This window comes from Rhincodon typus, chromosome 18 (genome assembly GCF_021869965.1).
Source record: "Rhincodon typus isolate 14 chromosome 18, sRhiTyp1.1, whole genome shotgun sequence".
Taxonomy (NCBI): Eukaryota; Metazoa; Chordata; class Chondrichthyes; order Orectolobiformes; family Rhincodontidae; genus Rhincodon; species Rhincodon typus.
The window spans coordinates 56,579,898-56,601,913 of NC_063349.1; the positions used below are offsets into that span (position 1 = coordinate 56,579,898).

The 22,016-nt window shown below is 45.3% G+C and overlaps 1 protein-coding gene across 3 annotated transcripts in view; it reads left to right on the plus strand.

Moving 5' to 3' along the window:
• The window catches only part of LOC109918686 (PRKC apoptosis WT1 regulator protein-like), a 129,461-nt gene that overhangs the window by 70,637 nt on the left and 36,808 nt on the right, over positions 1 to 22,016 (plus strand). For 2 of the 3 annotated variants that reach the window (XM_048607675.1, XM_048607678.1), the window contains exon 2: positions 6,183 to 6,299. In XM_048607675.1, the coding sequence (XP_048463632.1) occupies positions 6,183 to 6,299 (117 nt within the window). Of the gene's footprint in view, positions 1 to 869; positions 1,371 to 6,182; positions 6,300 to 22,016 lie in introns of all 3 variants that reach the window. The other variant, XM_048607676.1, reaches the window with a different exon arrangement.

Below are 22,016 nucleotides of genomic sequence, written 5' to 3' on the forward strand. Positions count from 1 at the left end.
GAGCAGGAAGGCTGACGTTTCGGGCCTAGACCCTTCATTTTCTGAAGAAGGGTCTAGGCCCGAAACGTCAGCCTTCCTGCTCCTCTGATGCTGCTTGGCCTGCTGTGTTCATCCAGCTCTACACCTTGTTATCTCAAAACATTTATCAGATAAGGTTTATCTATTTGGATTGAGATGAAAGAGATAATCTGAGGAAATGTAAATTATGGTCAGAGATTTGTAGAGGCAGTTGGTGAAATTCTCTGTTTCTTTAGTCGAATATTTAAAATCCCTACAGTGTGGAAGCAGGCCATTGGGCCCATCGAGTCCACACTGACCCATCAAAGATCATCCCCACCTAGTCCCAGCATCAGGCCTCTTCCCTATCCCTGTAACTCTGTATTTCCCATGGCCAATCCACCTAATCTGCACATCCCTAGTCACTATAGGCAATTTAGCATGGCCAATCCACCCTAACCTGCAAATCTTTGGACTGTGGGAGGAAACTGGAGCACCCGGAGGAATCCCACACAGAAACAGGGAGAATGTGCATACACCACACAGCCTGAAGGTGGAATTGAACCCGGGTCCCTGGCGCTGTGAGGCAGCAATGCTAACCACTGTGCTACCGCTAAAAAATCTGTACTGTATTCTCTGGGCAGTTATGTGGAAAGTTTGAATCCACTGGTCATATGACGACTTTGCATTCGAGCACAAGCCATTTGTGATTTTACATACTTCTAACTACTGCCATATTGCTGGAAGATCTGACAATCAGATCTGCTGATTGTAGACTGTAAACATCCTGTACACATTAACTTAGCATTACATTATTATTAACTATTTGGTTTCCTCCCTCAATTAATTATATGCCCTTTCTTTAATAACAGGTGAAGTTGCCATGGTCCTAGATTCCTGGATAACTGGTGGTGGTTTAACCTGAAGGTACCATGGTGACCTCAGTCTGTATAAGAATTGAATTTGGCATCACTCTGCATCATGAACCAGCTGCCCAGCTAACAGACCCCTTTACATTAAAAAACCTTAAGTAATAGGAACAAGAGTGGTCCTTTTGAGACTGCTGCTTCATGGAATACAATTGTGGCCTGATCCTTCATCACAAACCCACTTGCTTGACTGTTCACCGCATGCCTGGATTCCTTTAAGAGCAAAAGTCCATCGATCTGAGTGTTGACTGTATTCACTGGACTGAGCATTCACAGCAAATTCCAAATACTTGCTGCAGGAGATTAAACTGAAGAGCCTCCTCAACAAGTGAAGCTAACAGGAAACAAACCGCAGTTGTGGTGTAGATCATCCTTTCTGGAAAGAAATAACGTTTCAGCTTCCAGATTCCATTTCGTTGGAGCCATAACAAACCAGAAATGTTGGTTCGTTGTTTGTAAGAATGTTGGGAGACATCGTGGGGGGTTTAGTTCAGTATGTCTGATGACATGTCATTGGATAGCTGGTCTCCTAGATTTACTCAGTTGCCTGAGGGAGTTGGAAAGGAATTTCTCCACAGCATCTTTCTGAAAGTAACAACGTTTTAGTTTGCCTCCCACAAAGTTAGGTGTTACGGAAGTTCAAGGGGCTAGATAAGCATCTTTGAGGATAAGGTGAACATCCATGAAATCCAGGAACAGGAGGAGGCCATTCAGCCTCTTCTGCTGTTCAGTTAGATCTTGTATCTTGACTGTTTACCTGCACTAGTTCTATAACTTTTAACCTCTTTATCCAATTAAAATCTATTGACCTTCTGAGTATCTTCCATTTTTTAAAATTTCAGTAGCCCAACAGCTGCAGTGTTTCATTTTTATAAAAAACTGTTGATATTACAGTTTCAAAGAGTTGTGGTCTTCAGGTTTTTTGTGGGGAGAGCTGCAAATTTCCATGACCCTTTGTGTGAAGAAGTGGTTCGGAATGCCATACTCTCATTTTAAGATTACACCACTCTTCATCAGTGTTCCTTTCTGTCAGCCCGTCCTAACTCAGTAATCAACCTCAACACATCAGAAAGAATATCAACATAATCATCAATACTCAATGCAAACCAATGCTAATTTAACCATTCTGGCTCAGTATCATTCTGGTAAACCTGCTCTGCACCCTGTGCAGGAGAAGCACTATCTTCTCCCTCAGCGGATGACATGGTGGCTCAGTGGTTAGCTGTGCTGCCTCATAGCAGCAGGGACCTGGGTTCAATTCCAGTCTTGGGCGACTGCCTGAGAGGAGTGTGCGTGTACTCTCTGTGTCTGTGCGGGTTTCCTGTGGGAGCTGTGGTTTTGTCCCATAGTCCAAAGGTGTGTAGGTTAGGTGGATTGATGATGCTAAATCACCTCATAGTGTCGATGGATATGCAGGGTAGGTGTGATAATTGTGGGATTATGAGTATAGGGTGGGTGTGGGATGCTCATCAAAGGGTTGATGTGGACTTGATGGGCTGAATGGCCTCTCCCTGTACTTTACGGACTCTGATTCTGTGAGGTTTAGTGCCCAGAGCTGAACACCATTACTCCAGATCGGCGCTCAGTACAACACTGGCAGATCTTCCCCTACCTCTCGGAGAATTCCAGTCCTCCTTAGTGAGCTCCCAAACTCACTCAGTAAGTTCATTTTGACCCACTGGTTTTCCATGTGAAAGGCCATATCTTGAATTTCAATCTCTGTTTGCTCCAACTCTTGATCCAAACAGTGGCCTGGTTTAAAGCTGCTTCTGTGTCTGACAGAGAGATACAGATTTGTTCTTTACCTTCCCAACCCTTCAGATGTTAAAAAAAAAATAAACTCTGAAACATTGTGAACATCACCCAGGGAGAGGGTGTAAAAACAAAATGGTGTTTTGAAAATAAGCCAATGAGGTTGAATAGCCTTGTTGAATGAAATAAAATGATTGAATATGAGAAGAACCAATTTGACTGACAATTGTGAAACCATCAGGTGTGCAATAAAGAGTTTTATTTGCTTTCTGATTGGCTTTCTTTAAAACCGGTTCATAGGATGGGAGTGTCACTGGCAGAGCCAACATTTATTGCCCGTCCCCAGTTGCCCGTGAGAATGTGGTGGTGAGTTACCGCCCAGAACTGCTGTAGTCCCTGTGCTGTAGGTAGACACACAATGCCCTTAGGGATGGGGTTGCAGATTTTGGCTCAAGGAAACCAGGGCACTATGAGGCTGGGCCTGCCCAATGGGCAGTGGCTGGTGGGGCATATGGAAGCAGGGGGTATCATGATGGGACCATGAGAAATACATCCAATGGAATTGGCAACTCCTCTCAGGGCACCTTGTGCAGACACTGGCAAGTGCCCAAAGAGTCATAGAATCCCTGCAGTGTGGAAGAAAGCCACTCAGCCTGTCATGTCTATACTAACCCCTCCAAAACACATCTCACCCAGGTGCCCTCCTCCCATTTCTGCATTTCCCACAGCTAATCCTGGACACACCAGGGTAATTCGGAATGGCCAATCCATCCTACCTGTGGGAGGAGAAACAGGTACAGGGAGAATGCGTAAACTCCACACAGACCGTCACCAGAAGGTGGAATTGAACGCAAGTCCTTAGTGCTGTAAAGCAGCAGCACTAACCACTGAGTCACCTAAAGTTGTATCAAAATCTCAAACTCTTCACAACATTTGCTTGAGTTTCTGCAACAATGTCAGTTTTTGTTTCAGATTTCCAGTGTCCCCAGTTCTTTATTTTTTGCTCTTGATTTTTGTTTTGCACAGAAATAATTTGTAATGGGACTACAGGGATTCTGGAACAGATTTATCATAGAATCCCCACAGTATGGAAACAGGCCATTTGGCCCAACAAGTCCACACTTCTCGCACTAGTGAAGTTCCTGCAGCTTTGCATCAGGACAAAACATTTGTCTCTCTTAATGGAAACAGAGCAATTTGTTGTGGGTCAGCCACAGTGGAAACGTGGGAATTAATCGACAAAGTCCACGGACTATTCGTTTGTCTTCTCTGATCCTGGTAACCACCTGATCAGCCATAATCTACTCGACTGGTGGGGCAGGCTGGAGGGACTGAGTGGCCTCTTTATATGATAGAGTGATAATATATCTGTTAAATATGTGATGATAGTAGCAGTCATGTGGCAGAAGGTTCAAGTCTCATGCCAGGATGTAACAGCTGCAGAGGTGTATTCTAACATATTCAAGCAGATTGACTTAAAAAAATGACAGTAAAGCAATCAATCCCTTTCAGCAAGGCTCCAACGGATCCTGCGTGTAAGGAGATATTTGTCCCCACCCTTCTCTCATTTTGGGGAACTCTTTGAGTTCTATCCAGGTTCCCAGCTAATGTTGACAGCACAGAGCAGTGCTGGGTAATCCCGTCCATGATTGGGAAGAGAGAACGAGGTGAGTTGGTAAATGTGGAAGCCCTGCTGATTCTCTGGCCCAGCGCTTCACAGTTTCAGGCCGGTTGGTCTGGAAAGCCACCTTTGGTGCATTTGCGAACGCTGCATTGAGCTGGGGTCCGTCATCTTCATTGGAATAGAGCTGGATATCAGGTGCAATTATCAGGGGCTATTTGATTCAGCTAGAGCAAGAAGACTTTTATAGCACAATGGTAGTGTCTCTGTCTCAGAGCTGGGAGATTTGGGTTCAAGCCCCGACTGCTCCATAACACATTTGAACAGGTTGGTTTTTAAAAATATTTTCAAATACAGTCATTAACTCTGGAACCAGTGTTCCTCACATCTGTGTGTTATGAACCAGACCCATATCCCCTCCAAACTATTTTAAGAAGGTAGCCTAGACCCTAAGACAACAAGGTGCAGGGCTGGATGAACACAGCAGGCCAAGCAGCATCATAGGAGCAGAGAGGCTGACGTTTCGGGCCTAGACCCTTCATCAGAAAAGGGGGAGGGGAAGGGGGTTTTGAAATAAATAGGGAGAGAGTGGGAGGCGGATAGAAGAGGGATAGAGGAGAGGAAACAAACAGGTCGAAGAGGCGGGGATGGAGCCAGTAAAGGTGAGTGTAGGTAGGGAGTTAGGAAGGGGATAGGTCAGTCCAGGGAGGACGGACAGGTCAAGGGGGCGGGATGAGGTTGGTCGGTAGGAGATGGAGGTGCGGCTTGAGGTGGGAGGAGGGGATAGGTGGGAGGAAGAACAGGTTAGGGAGGCAGGGACGAGCTGGACTGGTTTTGGGATGCGGTAGGGGGAGGGGAGATTTTGAAACTTGTGGAATCCACATTGATACCATTGGGCTGCAGGGTTCCCAAGCGGAATATGAGTTGCTGTTCCTGCAACCTTCGGGTGGCATCGTTGTGGCACTGCAGGAGGCCCAGGATGGACATGTCGTCTGAGGAATGGGAGGGGGAGTTGAAATGGTTTGCGACTGGGAGGTGCAGTTGTTTATTGTGAACCGAGCGTAGGTGTTCTGCAAAGCGGTCCCCGAGTCTCCGCTTGGTTTCCCTGATGTAGAGGAGGCCACAATGGGAACAACGGATGCAGTATACCACATTGGCAGATGTGCAGGTGAACATCTGCTTGATGTGGAAAGTCTTCTTGGGGCCTGGGATGGGGGTGAGGGAGGATGTAGCCTAGACCCTAACTTGTTATTTCAAAGGTAGATGCGAAGTGCTGTGTTCCAGATGTGACGAGACTGTCAAGCTACTTGACATTAAGCAAAACACAACTTATTTAAACACTTTCATTAAAAATACACACAAAAGAAAGAAGAACTTAGAATAACAACAATTGGAAAAGTTAACCAAATAATAGATACAGTACCTATTTCTAATTGACTGTTCCAATATAGTAACATCCCATAAACACACCTCTTCACAAAAAGACAGATTCAGACACAGATTCTCACATGCAATTCTCCAACCCAGGAGGAAAAAAAATCTAGAAAATTCAGAAAAAGTAGCAGCTAGAAGACATTCACTGAAGCTTCCAACTCTTTTGAGACCTCAAAGGCTTCTGCCTAAAACTAAACCTAAAAACTGTTTTAAAAAAAACACTGGAAAGCTTGGTCTGTGAGAGCCTACCACACCCAGGCTGCTTCCATTGTTCCAACTAAAAAACCCCAAGGCCTTCACAAATTCTTAGAGACAGCTTGGTACCTTTCTTCGAAAAAAGCTGGACAGAATAACCTATTAAAGTGACAGCAGATCACAAGTGAAATCTGTTTGATCAGTGGATTACACTTTTGTACTTTCTGAAAACCTCTCCGTTGCTTTCCCTCCAGAGTCCCGACGATGACGATCGTTCAGACCAGAAGCTGCACCAGAGGGAGGATGTGATTACTCAGCAGAACACTCTCCAGAACGAGTCCATCACATCTGATCCAAACAGCCCATACATCGTAAGGATTTCTCCATGTTTTTCAGTTTCCTTTGCTATTGGAAAGTCGATGTTGTGATTTACGATGAAATAATGTTCTATAAACTGCTTTAAAACTCAAAATACTGTAAAGTAGTGATGTCCAGATTTGTGGGAGGTGGAGGACTGTTCTAGTTGATAGAAGTTCGGTCTTGCATTAATATTTATCTGTGGACTTAGCCAGTTCATCGCACTTCCTAAACCCTTCCTCATAGTCTTGCAAGTTCTTCATTTTTCAAGTCTCTATTGCAATCCTTTTGGACAGTTAACATTGAATTGCCTTGCACTGCTCTGTTAGACAACAGATTTCAGATGAGAACAATTTACAAATGGAATTAAATCTCAACTCCATTCTGGTGGTTTTGCCAATGATCTTAAATGTACAACCTCCATTTACCCAACCCTCCTGGGGTTCCTCTTTGATTATGCGATCAAAACCCATTATGCTTTTCACTTCTTCCACTAAATCTGCCCTTAACCTCCCTGCACCAAGGAGATCAAGGAGACTTCCTCCTGTGCCTCTGTGCTCTTTGAGTTGGCAAAGTCCTCACTGCTGTCCCCATTATCCACATGATGGGAGGGATATGATAGCGCTGGACGGGGGGCAGTGGAGATTTACCAGGATGTTGCCTGGGCTTCAGAGTTTCAGTGATGCAGAGGGATTGGACAGACTGGGGTTGTTTTCCTTAGAGCAGAGGCGATTGAGATGGATAAAATTATGAAGGGCAGAGATAGGGCAGATAGGAAGAAATTTTTCCCCTTGATGGAGAGATCAATGACTGGGGCATAGATTGAAGCTAAGGGGCAAGATGTTTACTGGAGGGTGGTGGCAATCCAGCATTTGCTGTCTGTAAGGGTAATAGAGGCAGAAGATCACAGCAGGCCAGGCAGCATCTGGGGGAAAGGAGAAGTCAATGTTTCAGGTATAACCCTTCTTCAGGACTGGATGTGGAGGTAGGGGGTGCTGCAGATAAAGGGGAGGGGAGTAGGGGTAGCAGAATGGTGGTGATAGGTGGACACTAGTAGTAGGTGTGACTTGGTTGGTCGGTGGGAGGGATGAATCTGGTTGGTGGCTGGAAGGAAGGGTCAGAAGGTGGAATGGAACGGAAGAGGTGGGGCTGGAAAGGGAGCTGGGGGATGGATGGGAAGGTTATTTGAAATTGGAGAACTCAATGTTGAATCCTCCTGGCTGTAGGGTGCCAGGCAGAAGATAAGGTGTAGTTTTTCAAATTTGCGTTCTGTGTCACAGCAACACTGGAGGAGGCCGAGGATGGACATGTCAGAGGGGGAGTGCGGGGGTGGGGGAGTTGAAATGGGCAGTAACCAGGAGGTTAGGCTTGCCGTTTCGGGCCAGGCGAAGATGCTCAGCGAAAAGGTCACCTACTCTACGTTTGGTCTCACTGACATGGAGAAGACCACATCAGGAGCACCGGATACAATAGACTGGGTTCATATTTCTACATGTGAATCTGTGATTTCCCCAACATTATTTACGATACTGAGTGTACACAGCTGAGGAGGTGGGGTGTTATTTGTTCAATTGCAGGGGATGGTGTTCCCATGTGCCTGCTGCCCTTGTCCTTCTAGATGATGATGGTTGTGGGTAGGGTAGTGCTTTTGGAAGATGCTTGCTGAGTTCCTGCAATGTAGCTTACACTTGGTACAGACTTGTGGGGCAGCACAGTAGCTCAGTGGTTAGCACTGCTGCCTCACAGCGCGAGGAACCCGTGTTCAATTCCACCCTCAGGTGACTGTCTGTCTGTGTGGAGTTTGCAACTCTCCCTGCGTCTGCGTGGGTTTCCTCCTGGTGCTTCGGTTTCCTCCCACAGTCCAAAGATGTGCAGGGTAGGTGGATTGGCCATGCTAAATTGCCCATAATGTTCAGGGATGTGTAGCTTAGTTGGGTTATAGAGGGCTGGATCTGGGTGGGATGCTCTGGGGGTCAGTGTGAACTTGTTGGTCTGAAGGGCCTGTTTCCACACTGTAGGGATTCTCTATGACAATTGGAGAGATTATTTACCAGAGAGTATGGACCTAAACTGCTCAACCTGTCTTCATAAGATACATCCTCATCTCTGGCATCAATTTAGTGAACAGGAGCAGGGAGGTGATGTTGAACTTGTACAAGACACAGGTCTGACCTCAACTGGAGTATTGTGTACAGCTGTGGGCACCACATGATAGGAAAGATGTGAATTTATTTGTGCGCAGAAGTGATTTACAAGAGTGATTCCAGGGATGAGGAACTTCAGTTCTGAGGATAGATTGAAGAAGTTGGGATAGTTCTCCTTGGAGAGAAAAAGGCTGAGAGGATCAACACATTCAAAGAAGAAGTAGATATGTTTATGATGAAAAGCAGGATAAAGGGCTATTGGGAGCAGGTAGAGAGTGGGATTGAGACCAGGATAAGATTAGCCATGATCATGTTAAATGGTGGAGTGGACTGAAAGGACTGAACTGCCAACTCCTGCTCCTAATTCCTATGTTCCTATTGCTTAACTTGTCGATATCTCTCCGTAAAATGTTTGTATCCCTCTCACAACTTGCCTTTGCTCTGATTTTTGGCTCGGCTGCAAATTTGGCTGCAGTACATTCACTTCCTTCCTCCATATATTGTAAACAGTAGTAGTCCCAGCACTGATCCCTGTAGAAACCCACTGGTCACAGGTCACCAACACGGGGAAAAAAACCCATATCCCCAATCGCTTTGTCTTGCTCAGCTAGTTCTTTATCCATGCCAACACACTGCCTGTGAATCAGATGAGTTATATTATGGGAGCTAATCTGAACGTTGCTGCATTCGGTACAAATGCCCATCTGGGGGCTGCCTTAATCCATAGGGCCAGGTCAGGCTGGTATGACAGTGGGAATCAGCAGTTGGTAAACAGTGATTGATACTATCTGTAACTAGAAATTGATAGTGGCGATAGGTAAGTGAAAAATACCAGAAATATGTACAGATATCTTCTTTCAAAACGTTTCACAATTCTGTGGCAAGTGGAGAGATTATAGAGAAAATGATCCCGTGTTGGACCATGAAGTCTCTAGCCTGTGAGTCACAAGGTTGTGGGTTCAAGTCCCATTGCGGAGACTTGGAGTAGTGAGGGAGTGCTGCACTGCCAGAGGGGCTGCTGTACATGTGAGGTGCAATCTCCTCCCAGGTAGAACTAAAAGATCCAATGGTCACTATTTTCAAGAAGGACAGTTTTCCCAGGTGGCCTCGTCAATATTTCACCCATTCTTAGTCACCAATATTACATATTGAGCTTCTTTTCTTCCCTGACCTACCATGAACAATCCCTTTATCTGGCTATCCTTTTCCTTTCTCTCCCTCTCTGGGTCCCATCTCCACCTATCAGCTACATGACACCCTGCCCCGCCACCCAGTCCTCATGTCACCAGCATGTATACCACATTTACCTAGCTGCTTCTAGTTCTGGGGAAGGTCACTGAGCTCAAAACGTTAATTCTGATTCTCTCTCCACAGATAAGGCCATAAGGTATAAGAACAGAATTAGGCCATTCAGCCCATTGAGTCTACTCCACTGATACGCTTCTTAACCCCATTTTCCTGCTTTCTCCCCATAACCCTTGACCCCTTACTCATCAAAAACCTACCTAATTCTGTCTTAAAAACACTGAATGACTTGACCTCCTCAGCCCTCTGTGGCAATGAGTTCCACAGAGTCACCACCCTCTGGCTGAAGAAATTCCTCCTCATCTCAGTTTTAAAGGATTGTCCCTTCACTCTGAGGCCTGTGTCCTTGGCTCCTAGTCTCTCCTATTAGTGGAAATATCTTCTCTACATCCTGAACTGGGACTCCCGGGCCCCCTTGTGCTTCAGATTTCTAAAGGCTTTCCCCTTTTAGAAAATAGTCTACTCCTCCGTTCTTCCCACCAAAATGCGTAACCTCACACTTTCCCACAACGTATTCCATCTGCCACTTCTTTGCGCTCACTCTGCCAGCCCGTCCAACTCCCTCTGCAGCCTCCCCGCTTCCTTAACACTACCTGTCCCTCCACCAACTTCTGTGTCATCTGTCAGACCTGCTGAGTTTATCCAGTACTTTCTGTTCTTGTTTGTTTCTGATCTCCAGATCTTTGTTTCATTTCTGGCTGCCATGTTACAACAATACTTCTGATCTATTTCATTGCCTGTGAAGCACTTTGATGTGGAGGTGCCGTTGTTGGACTGGGGTGGACAAGGTGAAAATTCACACAACACCAGCTTATAGTCCAACAGGCTTATTTGAAAACACAAGCTTTTCGGAGTCTCGCTCCTTCTTCAGGTGTTAGCACTTTGGGGATGTGCTGTGGGTTTGTTGTATAAAGGCAAGGATTTTCTGTCAAGAATACTGCGTTCTGTCCTCCATTCTAAACCTTATGAATTTTTGGGTAGGTTTTGATGTCACGCTGAGAAAGATGCCAAAAGGGAAAACAAAACAAGCCAGTTTGTGTGTGGAATGGGTGTTCTTCGTGTTACACGTGACTTCTGGTCAGTATGTGAAATGGAAGGACAGCCACTGCTGACCTCGGAGATTTATGATTTTCTCTTTGGAGCACGAGCCAAATCTCTAGCAATGTGGAACTGGGGCCAAGTTCACAAGGTGACACAGCAGGAAAGTCCATAAGAGCCATGTGTAGTGAGTAGCTGCAAGAAAAACAGGGAGTGAATTTCTAGCTTAATTGAAAACTCAGCTGCTCATATCCTGACTTGCACTGTCCTGTTTACCCATCACGCACTGTGCTCGCTGACCTCCCAATGCTCTGACAGCTCAGTTTTAAAATTCTCACCCTTTCTTTCAAATCTCTTAGTGGCCTCGTCCCTCCTTGTCTCTGTAATCTTTCCCAGCCTTACGGCCCCCCTGGGAATACTACAGTTCGCGAAATGCAGGCTCTCATCGACCTCCTGCCTTCGTTAGTGCTGTTGTTTGGTCATTGCTCTGAATCCCAAACATTGAAATTCTCTCTCCGAACCTCTTCACCTCTCTACCACCTCAAAATTGAACAAGCCGTTTGGTCACCTGACATAGTTCTGCCTTTTAAAAACCAAAAGAACTGCGGATACTGCAAATCAGAAACAAAAACGGAAATTGCTGGAAAAGCTCAGTAGGTCTGGCAGCAATTGAGGAGAAATCAGAGTTAACGTTTTGGGTCTAGTGACCCTTTCTCAGAACTCTGAGGAAGGGTCACCTGACCCAACACGTTAACTCTGATTTTTCTTCACGGATGCTGCCAGACCTGCTGAGCTTTTCCAGCAACTTCTATAATTCTGCCTCAGGTGGCTTGGTGTAATTTTTATAAAACAAAGAATTGTGGATGCTGGAAATCTGAAACAAACATAGAAATTTCTGGAGAAGCTCGGCAGGTCTGGCAGCATTTGTGGAGAGAACTGGAGTTAGTGTTTCGGTTCCAGTAGCTGTTCTGAAGAAGAATCACCGGACTTGAAATATTAACTCTGCTTTCTCTCACAGAAGCTGCCAGACTTGCTGAGTTTTGCCAGCAATTTCTGTTTTTGTTGGTCTAATTTTTGTCAGCCTGATTATAATCTTGTGTAGCGTCTCTGGATGTTTTACAGCAGTAAAGTTGCTAGATAAATGCAAATTGTTTTTTTTAGGAAATACCATGTCACATACTTGAATTACTTGGAGAGCCCAATAAATATGGAAATTGTTTTCAGACCTTTATTAAAATTCTGTAATGGGATGTGGGCATCTTTGGCTGGGCCAACTCTACTTGCCCTGGAGGTAGTTCTAGGATTTTGACCCAGGGCCAATGAAGGAACGATGATCTGTTTCCAAGTCAGGAGGGTGAGTGGCTGGAGGGCAACTGGCAGGGGGTGGTGTTCCCATGTGCCTGCTGCCCTTGTCCTTCTAGATGACGATGGTTGTGGGTTGGGTAGTGCTTTTGGAAGTTACTTGCTGAGTCCTTGCAATGTAGCTTACACCTGGTACACACTGCTGCTACTCTGCATCACTGATGAGTGGAATGGATGTTGAAGGTGATGAATAGGTTGCTGATTAAGTTCGACTTTGTCCCCATTCGAGTCAAACTTCTTGAGAGTTAGAGCTGCACTCATCAGGCAAGTGAGGGATATTCCTTACACTTGTGATGTCGACTGCATATATAATTTATTGTCAGTTTGGGTTTTTAGTTTTGAGTTAGTAAAATGTGGGTTTTATGTGCGTGTGAAGTTAATTATTGTCTTGTAAGTATTTCTGTAACTACAGTGATTTACTAAAACAGTTTTTGAGGCCTAGCCTTAGAATTAATGGGTTTTTCTCTGCGTAGTTTGGGTTTTATAATCGAACAAGATAAAAAAGCTCCAGTTTAAAAGTTCAGGATGCATTTGTTTTAAGCTTAAGGGAAATATCCAAATCTTAGGGAAAGATTTATTTCAGCCTTAATGTCATTTTAAACAGTCCTGTGAAGTCCATGAATGAAGTGACATTGGGGGAGGTGATGGCCTAATGGTGTAATCACTCGACTGTTGATCAAGAGACCCAGGTCATGATCTGGGTACCTGGGTTCAAATCCTGCCACGGCAGATGGTGGAATGTGAATTCATTAAAAAAAAATCTGGAATTAACAGTCTAATGATGATTCATGAATCCAATGTTAATTGTCAGTGGGGTGGGGAAAACCAAACATCTGGCTCACTAATGTCCTTCAGGGAAGGAAACTGCCACCCTTACCTGGTCTGGCCTACATGTGACTCCAGGCCCACAGCAATGTGGTTGACCCTTAACTGCCCTCTGGGCAATTAGGGATGGGCAATAAATGCTGCTTAGCCAGAGATGCCCACTTCCTCTGAATGAACATATAAACAAATAAATACTTAGTGATCATTTCAGACCATATGTGATGGGATAAAGCCTGGGAGAGGTTGCTTAAAGCTGAATACATTTAAGGTAAGGCACCTGAATCACTTCAAGAAGAAGCCACCACAGTTCCAGTCTATAAGTAAAAGTTAGAATTGAATTAAAACTATAGAGCTGTGCGAGAAGGAGTCGTTGGTGTGAGTATTGCACAAGTACTGTTTCTAGATACTATTAAGAACATATACATAGAACATAGAACAGTACAGCACAGTACAGGCCCTTCGGCCCACGATGTTGTGCCGACCTATTATCCTACTCTAAGATCAATCTACCCTGCGTATTCTACATTTAACTATCATCCATTTGCCTATCCAAGAGTCGCTTAAACGTCCCTAACGTATCTGACTCCACTACCACCGCCGGCAACGCATTCCACGCACCCACCACTCTCTGTGTGAAGTGTAAAATTACAAGGTATTAAAACTAAAATTACAAGTCTAAAATTACAAGGTATGTTTTTGGTAACAAAAACAGAAATTGCTGAAAAAGCTCAGCAGGTTTGGCAACATCTGTGGAGAGAAATCCACCAAGAAACCGATATCCATTTCAAGCCCACCGACTCCCACAACTACCTAGAATACACCACCTCCCACCCACCTTCCTGCAAAAATGCCATCCCCTATTCCCAATTCCTTCGCCTCCGCCGCATCTGCTCCCAGGATGAGGCATTCCACTCCCGTACATCTCAGATGTCCTCGTTTTTCAAGGACCGCAACTGCCCCCCCACCCTCAGTGGTCGAGAACGCCCTCGACCGTGTCTCCCGCATCTCCCGCAACTCATCCCTCACACCCCGTCCCCGCAATAACAACCAAAAAAGAATCCCCCTCGTCCTCACGTACCACCCCACCAACCTCCGGATCCAACGCATCATCGTCCGACACTTCCGCCATCTGCAATCCGACCCCACCACCAAAGACATTTTTCCCTCCCCACCCTTATCTGCTTTCCGGAGGGACCACTCTCTCAGTGACTCCCTTGTCCGCTCCACACTCCCCTCCAGCCCCACCACACCTGGCACTTTTCCCTGCAACCGCAGGAAGTGCTACACCTGGCCCCATACCTCCTCCCTCACCCCCATCCCAGGCCCCAAGAAGACTTTCCACATCAAGCAGATGTTCACCTGCACATCTGCCAATGTGGTATACTGCATCCACTGTACTCGTTGTGGCCTCCTCTACATCGGGGAAACCAAGCGGAGGCTCGGGGACCGCTTTGCAGAACACCTACGCTCAGTTCACAATAAACAACTGCACCTCCCAGTCGCGAACCATTTCAACTCCCCCTCCCATTCCTCAGACGACATGTCCATCCTGGGCCTCCTGCAGTGCCACAACGATGCCATCCGAAGGTTGCAGGAACAGCAACTCATATTCCGCTTGGGAACCCTGCAGCCCAATGGTATCAATGTGGATTTCACAAGCTTCAAAATCTCCCCTCCCCCTACCGCATCCCAAAACCAGCCCAGCTCGTCCCCGCCTCCCTAACCTGTTCTTCCTCCCACCTATCCCCTCCTCCCACCTCAAGCCGCACCCCCATCTCCTACCTACTAACCTCATCCCGTTCCCTTGACCTGTCCGTCCTCCCTGGACTGACCTATCCCCTCCCTAACTCCCCACCTACACTCACCTTTACTGGCTCCATCCCCACCTCTTTGACCCGTCTGTCTCCTCTCCACCTATCTTCTCCTCTATCCATCTTCTATCTGCCTCCCCCTCTCTCCCTATTAATTTCAGAACCCCATTCCCCTCCCCACTTTCTGTTGAAGGGTCTAGGCCTGAAACGTCAGCCTTTCTGCTCTTATGATGCTGCTTGGCCTGCTGTGTTCATCCAGCCCTGCACCTTGTTGTCGCGTGAGAAGGTTTTGGGTCGAGTGACCCTTCATCAGAACTGGAACTGTGTTTTAGGGTAGCTGTACTGGAGGTGTCTTTTGGGTACTGTACAAACAACTATTCTTTCTCTTTCCCATTTGTAAAGGAATGTTTTGGGATAAGTAGGATTACACTTCTACCATGTTTAAAAATCTTTGAACTTGTGTACACAGAATGTGTGTTGTCAACTGGACCAATACCCATTGCTGATCCCATTTGAGAAGGTGCCATCTTGAACCACTGCAACTTTGGTACATGATGGTGTGTTTTAACAGCTTTGATACACTGAGGGCAGCCTAGGGTTGACACATTGCTTTAATCGTGTCAGCAAACAGATCGTTGTGTTTTGACAACATTTATATAGGTTGCAATGGCTAAATGAGACCGATGCATTCAGATACTCATCCTGATAGTGAAGGCTTTTAAATAGCCATGATCTGTAAATGGGTTCAGACCAATTGTAGGAGAGCAGATCTGAACTTGTGTTTTTGGATTTCTGTTTCAGTGACATAACCATTTCCCATCTGTTCAAATTAATAGATGGAAAATTGGGTGGGCTTTGTACAGAGTATGCACTCCCTGTCCTGCCCAGTTGTTGTGTACTCACTGTGCTAAGTTGAGCCGTTGGATCCCAGGTCTGATACAATTCCAAGTTCTTACCATAAATCAGTTCACCTCTCCGTCAAAGAGTCTTCAAACTCCACTGTTGGACCATCGTTTTGGCTGTGCCTACAGACTATTCCGACTTTGTTTCATTCTTTGTTCTCTTACATACAAGCCCCTCTGGTAAGTGCCTTTTTTCGCTCTTTGGAGGTATTGGTGCATTGCTGGTTCGGCTGGATTTTGTTAGCTGTCTCTAGAATATTCTTGAACGTAGTGGCTTGCTCAGCCATTCCAGTGGTCAACTAGGAATCAACCACATTACCGTGGGTCATATGGAGGCCAGACTGGGTAAGGATGGCAGATTTCCTTGCCTGGAGGGAATTAGTGAACCTGACAGGTTTATATGACAGTTGATTATAATTGGCATGGTCACCATGACTGAAACTAACTTTATATTCAGATTTATTATTAACATTAGAATCATAGAATACCTACAATGCAGAAAGTGGCCATTCCGACCCATGGTGTTTGCATCGACCCTTTGAAAAGCATCCCATCCTCTCCCCATGACCACACGTTTCCAATGGCTAATTCACCTAGCCTGCACATCCCTGGACTGGGGGAGGAAACCGGAGCACCCGGAAGAAACCCACACAGACACGGGGAGAATATGCAAACTCCACACAGACAGTTGCCCGAGGGTGGATTTGAACCTGGGTCCCTGGTGCTGTGAGGCAGCAGCGCTAACCTATGACACCTGCAGTGAATCCTCCCAGTACCATTGCTGAGATTTGAACCCATGTCCCTATAGTGTTACTTGCGCTCCCCCCCCCCCGCCCCGCCCCGCCCCGCCCCGCCCCCAGATTACTAGCCCAGTGCCATTATCACTATGCTACCAGCTATGTTCTCTATTCTGCATGGAACTCTGAGGTCCTGCTAACAGCATACTCTGGAACTGGACATCAATGCTGGGAATGGGATCAGCACTCGACGTGTACAGATGCTGGGAGCTCCCACACAGCTCAGAGAGCCCCCCCCACAATAACACATGGAGATAGGTCACTGGAACAGTTCTGTTGGAAGTTGCACTAAATTTAGACTTGATTAGTCTCCAGAAAACAAGACCACGCAACTCGTCTTAAACTCTTGAGCACTTCTTTTCGTGAATTAATTCAACAATAACTTTGGAGCAAACAATCTCTTCAAGTGGAGCTTTTGTCTTTTCGGTTTTGTTGTTGCTCATTTTGGCAGATCATTGCATTAGGAATTTGGAAGGAAGTGTTATTTGGATATGTCTGAACATCTTTGGTTAGATTTCACATAAGAAAGCACTCATCACTTTGACTGCTGCTGTTCCATTATGTTGTGTTGGCTGATGTGCACATTCTAACTGCCTTTCATCTGTCACTCCAGAACAGACTGTCGCTCTACTTCCTGACATATGTACGGTTCGATTTGTCCTGGTTGTTCTCGCCTGTCTCCTGTCTTAGCTTTCAGCTCCTGGTGTTGTGCACTTCATCTGTGTCAAAACTCAGATTTCCGTATTGGTGACCATATGTTGTAAGTTAGCTGACTTGTGTATGTCACGTAGCCTTGGAAAAACACTGTTTTAATATCTGGAAAACAGTTCTGCATTAAGTGTTTCACTCTGACAAATAGAAAACGATGCAGTGTCTCATCTGTATTTAATAGCTTTTTTTCCACTGAGAGAAGTAAAATTTGGTATTGCCGACCATTGGGGTTTAGTTAAAAACCACTTACTGCTTGTGCATTAAGTTACAAGAGCAGTCAGTTTGCACAGCATATAAACAGGTCACTTGGCCTTGTATGTCCTATCAGGTGTTTGTTTATTGATTTACTTTATTTATTTATTTATTCATTCACAGAATGTGGGCATTGCTGGCTGGGCCAGCATTTATTGCCCATCCCTAGTTGTCCCTTGAGAAGGTGGGGGTGAGCTGCCTTCTTGAACCGCTGCAGTCCATCTGCTGTGAGTTGACCCACAATGCCCTCGGGGAGGGAATTCCAGGATTTGGACCCAGTGACAGTGAAGGAACGGTGGTATATTTCCAAGTCAGGATGGTGAGTGGCTTGGAGGGAAACTTCCAGGCAGAAGACAAAGAGTGAGGATAAAGGGGTCTTTTTCAAATAGCTGCATGTGATTAGTGGTGTTCCACAGGGGTCCATATTGGGACCACAGCTATTCCCATTATACATTAATGATCTGGAAGAGGAACTGAGGACATTGTTGCCAAGTTTGCAGATGATGCAAAGATTGGCGGATGGACAGGTAGTATTGAGGAAGTGGGGAGGCTGCAGAAAGACTTGGACAGGCTAGGACAGTGGGCAAAGAAGTGGCAGGTGGAATATACTGTGGGAAAGTGTGAGGTCATGCACTTTGGTAGGATACACAGACATGGACTGTTTTCTAAATGGGGAAAGGTTTTGGAAATCTGAAGCACAAAAGAACTTGGGAGTCCAAGTTCAGGATTCTCTTAAGGTAAACATATAAGTTCAGTTGGCAGTTAGGAAGGCAAATGCAACGTGAGCATTCATTTCGCGAGTGCTAGAATACAAGAGCAGAGATGTACTGCTGAGGCTCTGGTCTGATCGCATTTGATGACCTTTTAGAACTGAGATGAGGAGGAATTTCTTCAGCCAGAGGGTGGATAATCTGTGGAACTCATTGCCAAAGAGGGCTGTGGAGGCCAAGTCATTGAGTGTATTTAAGACAGGGATAGATAGGTTCTTGATTATTAAGGGGGTCAAGGGTTACAGGGAGAAGGCAGGAGAATGGGGTCAAGAAATGTATCAGCCATGATCAAATGGAAGAGCAGATAAAATGGGCTAAATGTACCTTTATGTTTTTATGGTATTTTTCCTATGTATCTGCTGCCCTTATCCTTCTAGATGGAAGAGATTATGGTTTTGGAAGGTGCTGTCTAAGGATGTTTGATGAATTTCTGCAGTGCATCCTGTAGATAGTACACACTGCTGCTACTGTGCGTCTATGGTGGAGGGAGTGGATGTTAGTGGATGTGGTGCTAATCAAGAGGGCTGCTTTGACCTGGATGGTATAAAAAATTGCATTTCACTCATGTCACTCCCATCTTTATCATCTAGATCTACCATTAAGCTGTCTATTCGCCTGCCTAGCTTCCCTTCATTATATCTTATCCCATTTGTCCTTTGAGGAAAAGGTGACCATGCTCATTTTCAGGGCTGTTTGGGAGTTTTCCTCAGGGTGACTGATGAGGTTGTTCTGTCTCCGGAAGGCTCTTTATTTCCACAAATTGGTTCTTGGCTAAGTTTCGAGTACAATATACCACCACCTCCCCCCCACCCCCGTGCTTTTTCTGTGTGTCTGATCTGGGTGTGCTTTCGAAGCAAGCTGCACTGTGTTTTATTTGGTTTCGCTGAGTGCCCTGAATCTGTACACACTGCTCCATGGACTCAGAGCTGTAACCTAAACCCCCAAAGTGAAGCCTTCAGCGTGCCCTTTTTGTGCAGCCTTTGACTGTCATGAGACTGCGCCCTAAATTTGAGGCTGTCCTCACAAGGTTCCCGGTGGTAAGTGAGGGTTGGGTATTTTGACCCCCTGACATTGATCCAGTACCCGGTCCAGTTCCTGTGTGTGAAGAGCAGAGTAGGCAGGGCTGTTTTGCTTAAAGTTGACTAATCGAGTCAAATCTGGAACACAATGCCTTATACTTGGTTTTAAATAAAAGTTAGTGTCTAGGCTATCTCCTTGATATATTTCCAGGGGTTTTGGTCTGGGTCCATAACACCTACAAGGTGAAGTATTCTCTCCATGGCTACTCTTTTTAAAACCTTCCATTGTTTTAAAGACCCCTGTAAGCTCACTCCTCCATCCACTTATATAGAATCCCTACAGTGTGGGAACAGGTCCTTCGGCCCAACAAGTCCACACCGACCCACAGAGCATCCCACCCAGACCCATTCCCCGATAACACATCTAATCTAAACATCCCTGAACAGTCTGGGCAATTTAGCATGGTCAATCCACCTAGTCTGCACATCTTTGAACTGTGGGAGGAAACCAGAGCACCTGGAGGAAACCCATGCAGACACATGGAGAATGTGCAAACTCCGCACAGACAGTCACCCGAGGGTGGAATCAAACCTGGGTCCCTGGCGCTGTGAGGCAACAGTGCTAACCACTGAGCCACTGTGCTGCCCTTGTTTTCAAGAGAAAATAGTGCCAACTTGTTTATCCTCTTCTGATGAGCAAAACTCTACAGTTCTGCTATCATCCCTGTAAATCTTTAGTTTACACCTCTCTCTACTGCCTTGATGGTGTTCTTAATTAAATAATAGTACAACCAAAACTATACAAGGCCCTAAAGGTTGTGCTTGTGGTTCAGGTTGATTAGTTGTGCTACAGAATAGAGTCAAACAACAAGTCCTTTAGAGCACCAGAAGAACAGCGAACTTATAACCTTTAATTTTCTGTGGAAAAATAGGACGTTTACACTACTTTCGTGAGGTTCTGTTGGAGTTGCCTTCAGTCATTCTGTTAACTTTGTAACTTATGTGGCGGATCTCTTTCTGGAGGCTGGTAATTAGCACTGGGATGATGATAGGATGCAGTTTTATAAATTCGCAGCCATGTCACTTGTTTTCTGTCTTCTGCTAATGTGCATAATAATAACAGCATTGAAAATGGTCATTTTCCATCTTAGACATTGTATCTCTGTATCCAGTGAGGACCCATAGCTGAGACAATCTCATTTCCCTGTCTTTCTGGGAATATGATCGTTGAAATTTAGGGCAGGTCTTCAGTACTGGAGAAACTTACCTTCACATTTTCTAAAGACATTGCAAATCCAGAAAATTATAAATTTTATCTAAGCTTTCAACTTGCACTCATTCACAGCAATTCACTTACATAACAATTTATCAAGGGTAAAACCAACATTTTTACTATGAGAGGAGAATGTTGATTGGTTGACATGTGAACTCTGGTCCAGATGTTACCATGGAGAGTGCACCAGTTAATGATGATTGACAGTCAAGTGTTGCGCTGACATCAGGCAAGTTGAGTCTGATTGCTAAGGGAACAGGTGCATGCACTGAAAGATACTTTTATCAATACAGAGTCGTGTTCTCTGCAAACAGAAAGAATACATACACATGCTACATTAAAAAGTCACCAAAATATGTCGTCTTTCAGTGGTACTATAGATCTGCACTACCAAACCCGACTATTTAAAATTATAAATGTGGTCCTTTTAATACCAGACTTTCAATTGCACAATGTGTTCTCAGGCACCTTTGAAATTACAGCTCTTCTGAACTCTAACCTCACATTCCAGCTCGATATTTAAATAATTTGGATGTTTCCACAAATGGTTGGGATCTTAAGAGATGGAGATCATGCTTTTTTGGTCCCACGCCCAGGAAGTGGGGCAGTGAGCCGGTACGCACTCTGCTGTACTGCGGGATTGCTGAAATGTCAGCAGTGACACCTTTCACAGGAGTTGATAAACCCAGGACTTGTTCACTCCCTTAGAAGGCGGTGAAAAGATCCCAGGGTTCCATTTTGAAGAACGGCAGAGGGAGGACTTCCCAGTACGCAGGCTAATATTTATCCCTTATCCAGCAATATTAGTGCAGCTTGTCTGGTCATTGATCCTTTCTAATGTGTGTGGGAGTTTGCTGCGTTTGCTAAATTACTGCAGTGACTATGTTTCAGAAATAATTCCTGTGGCTACTGACATTCTGACCACATGAAAATTGTTAGGTAAATGCAGGTTTGTGCTTTTAAGCAAAACATAAATTTGTCAACACAGACTTGTCTTCCAGGATCAATTTCATTTCCCCTCCCCCACCAGACCAATGCCTGAATCATGTATTTCAGTATTGTTTGTGGGTAACTGGTGCATGAAAATCGCCTGCTTTGTTTCTGACATAGCAACCGTGTAACTACATTTCTAATGTGTTTCATTGGTGGGACAGTATTTTGGAATGTCCTGAGGTTGTGAAAGGTGCTGAATAGGGGCAAAATGGTATTTGGTAACTGCGAGATATCAGGAATACCAGAGTTGTGCAGTAATTGGCTCAGAGTACATTTAACACAAAGGGTCTTCAAAACTGGGGCTGGAGTTTGTCTGATCACAGTCTGGTCCCTTCACAGTTCATCCAAGATTAGGGAATTGTATGTAACAGCTTGTTTACTATTAAACACAACACATAAAAATCACATCATTTTTTTGTTTAAAAGGCTGAAGCTGAAACCCACCCACAACCCCCCATCTCCCCCCCCCCCCCCCCCCCCCCCAACACACACAAATGCACAGACAGACAGTAAATTAATCATCATTGAC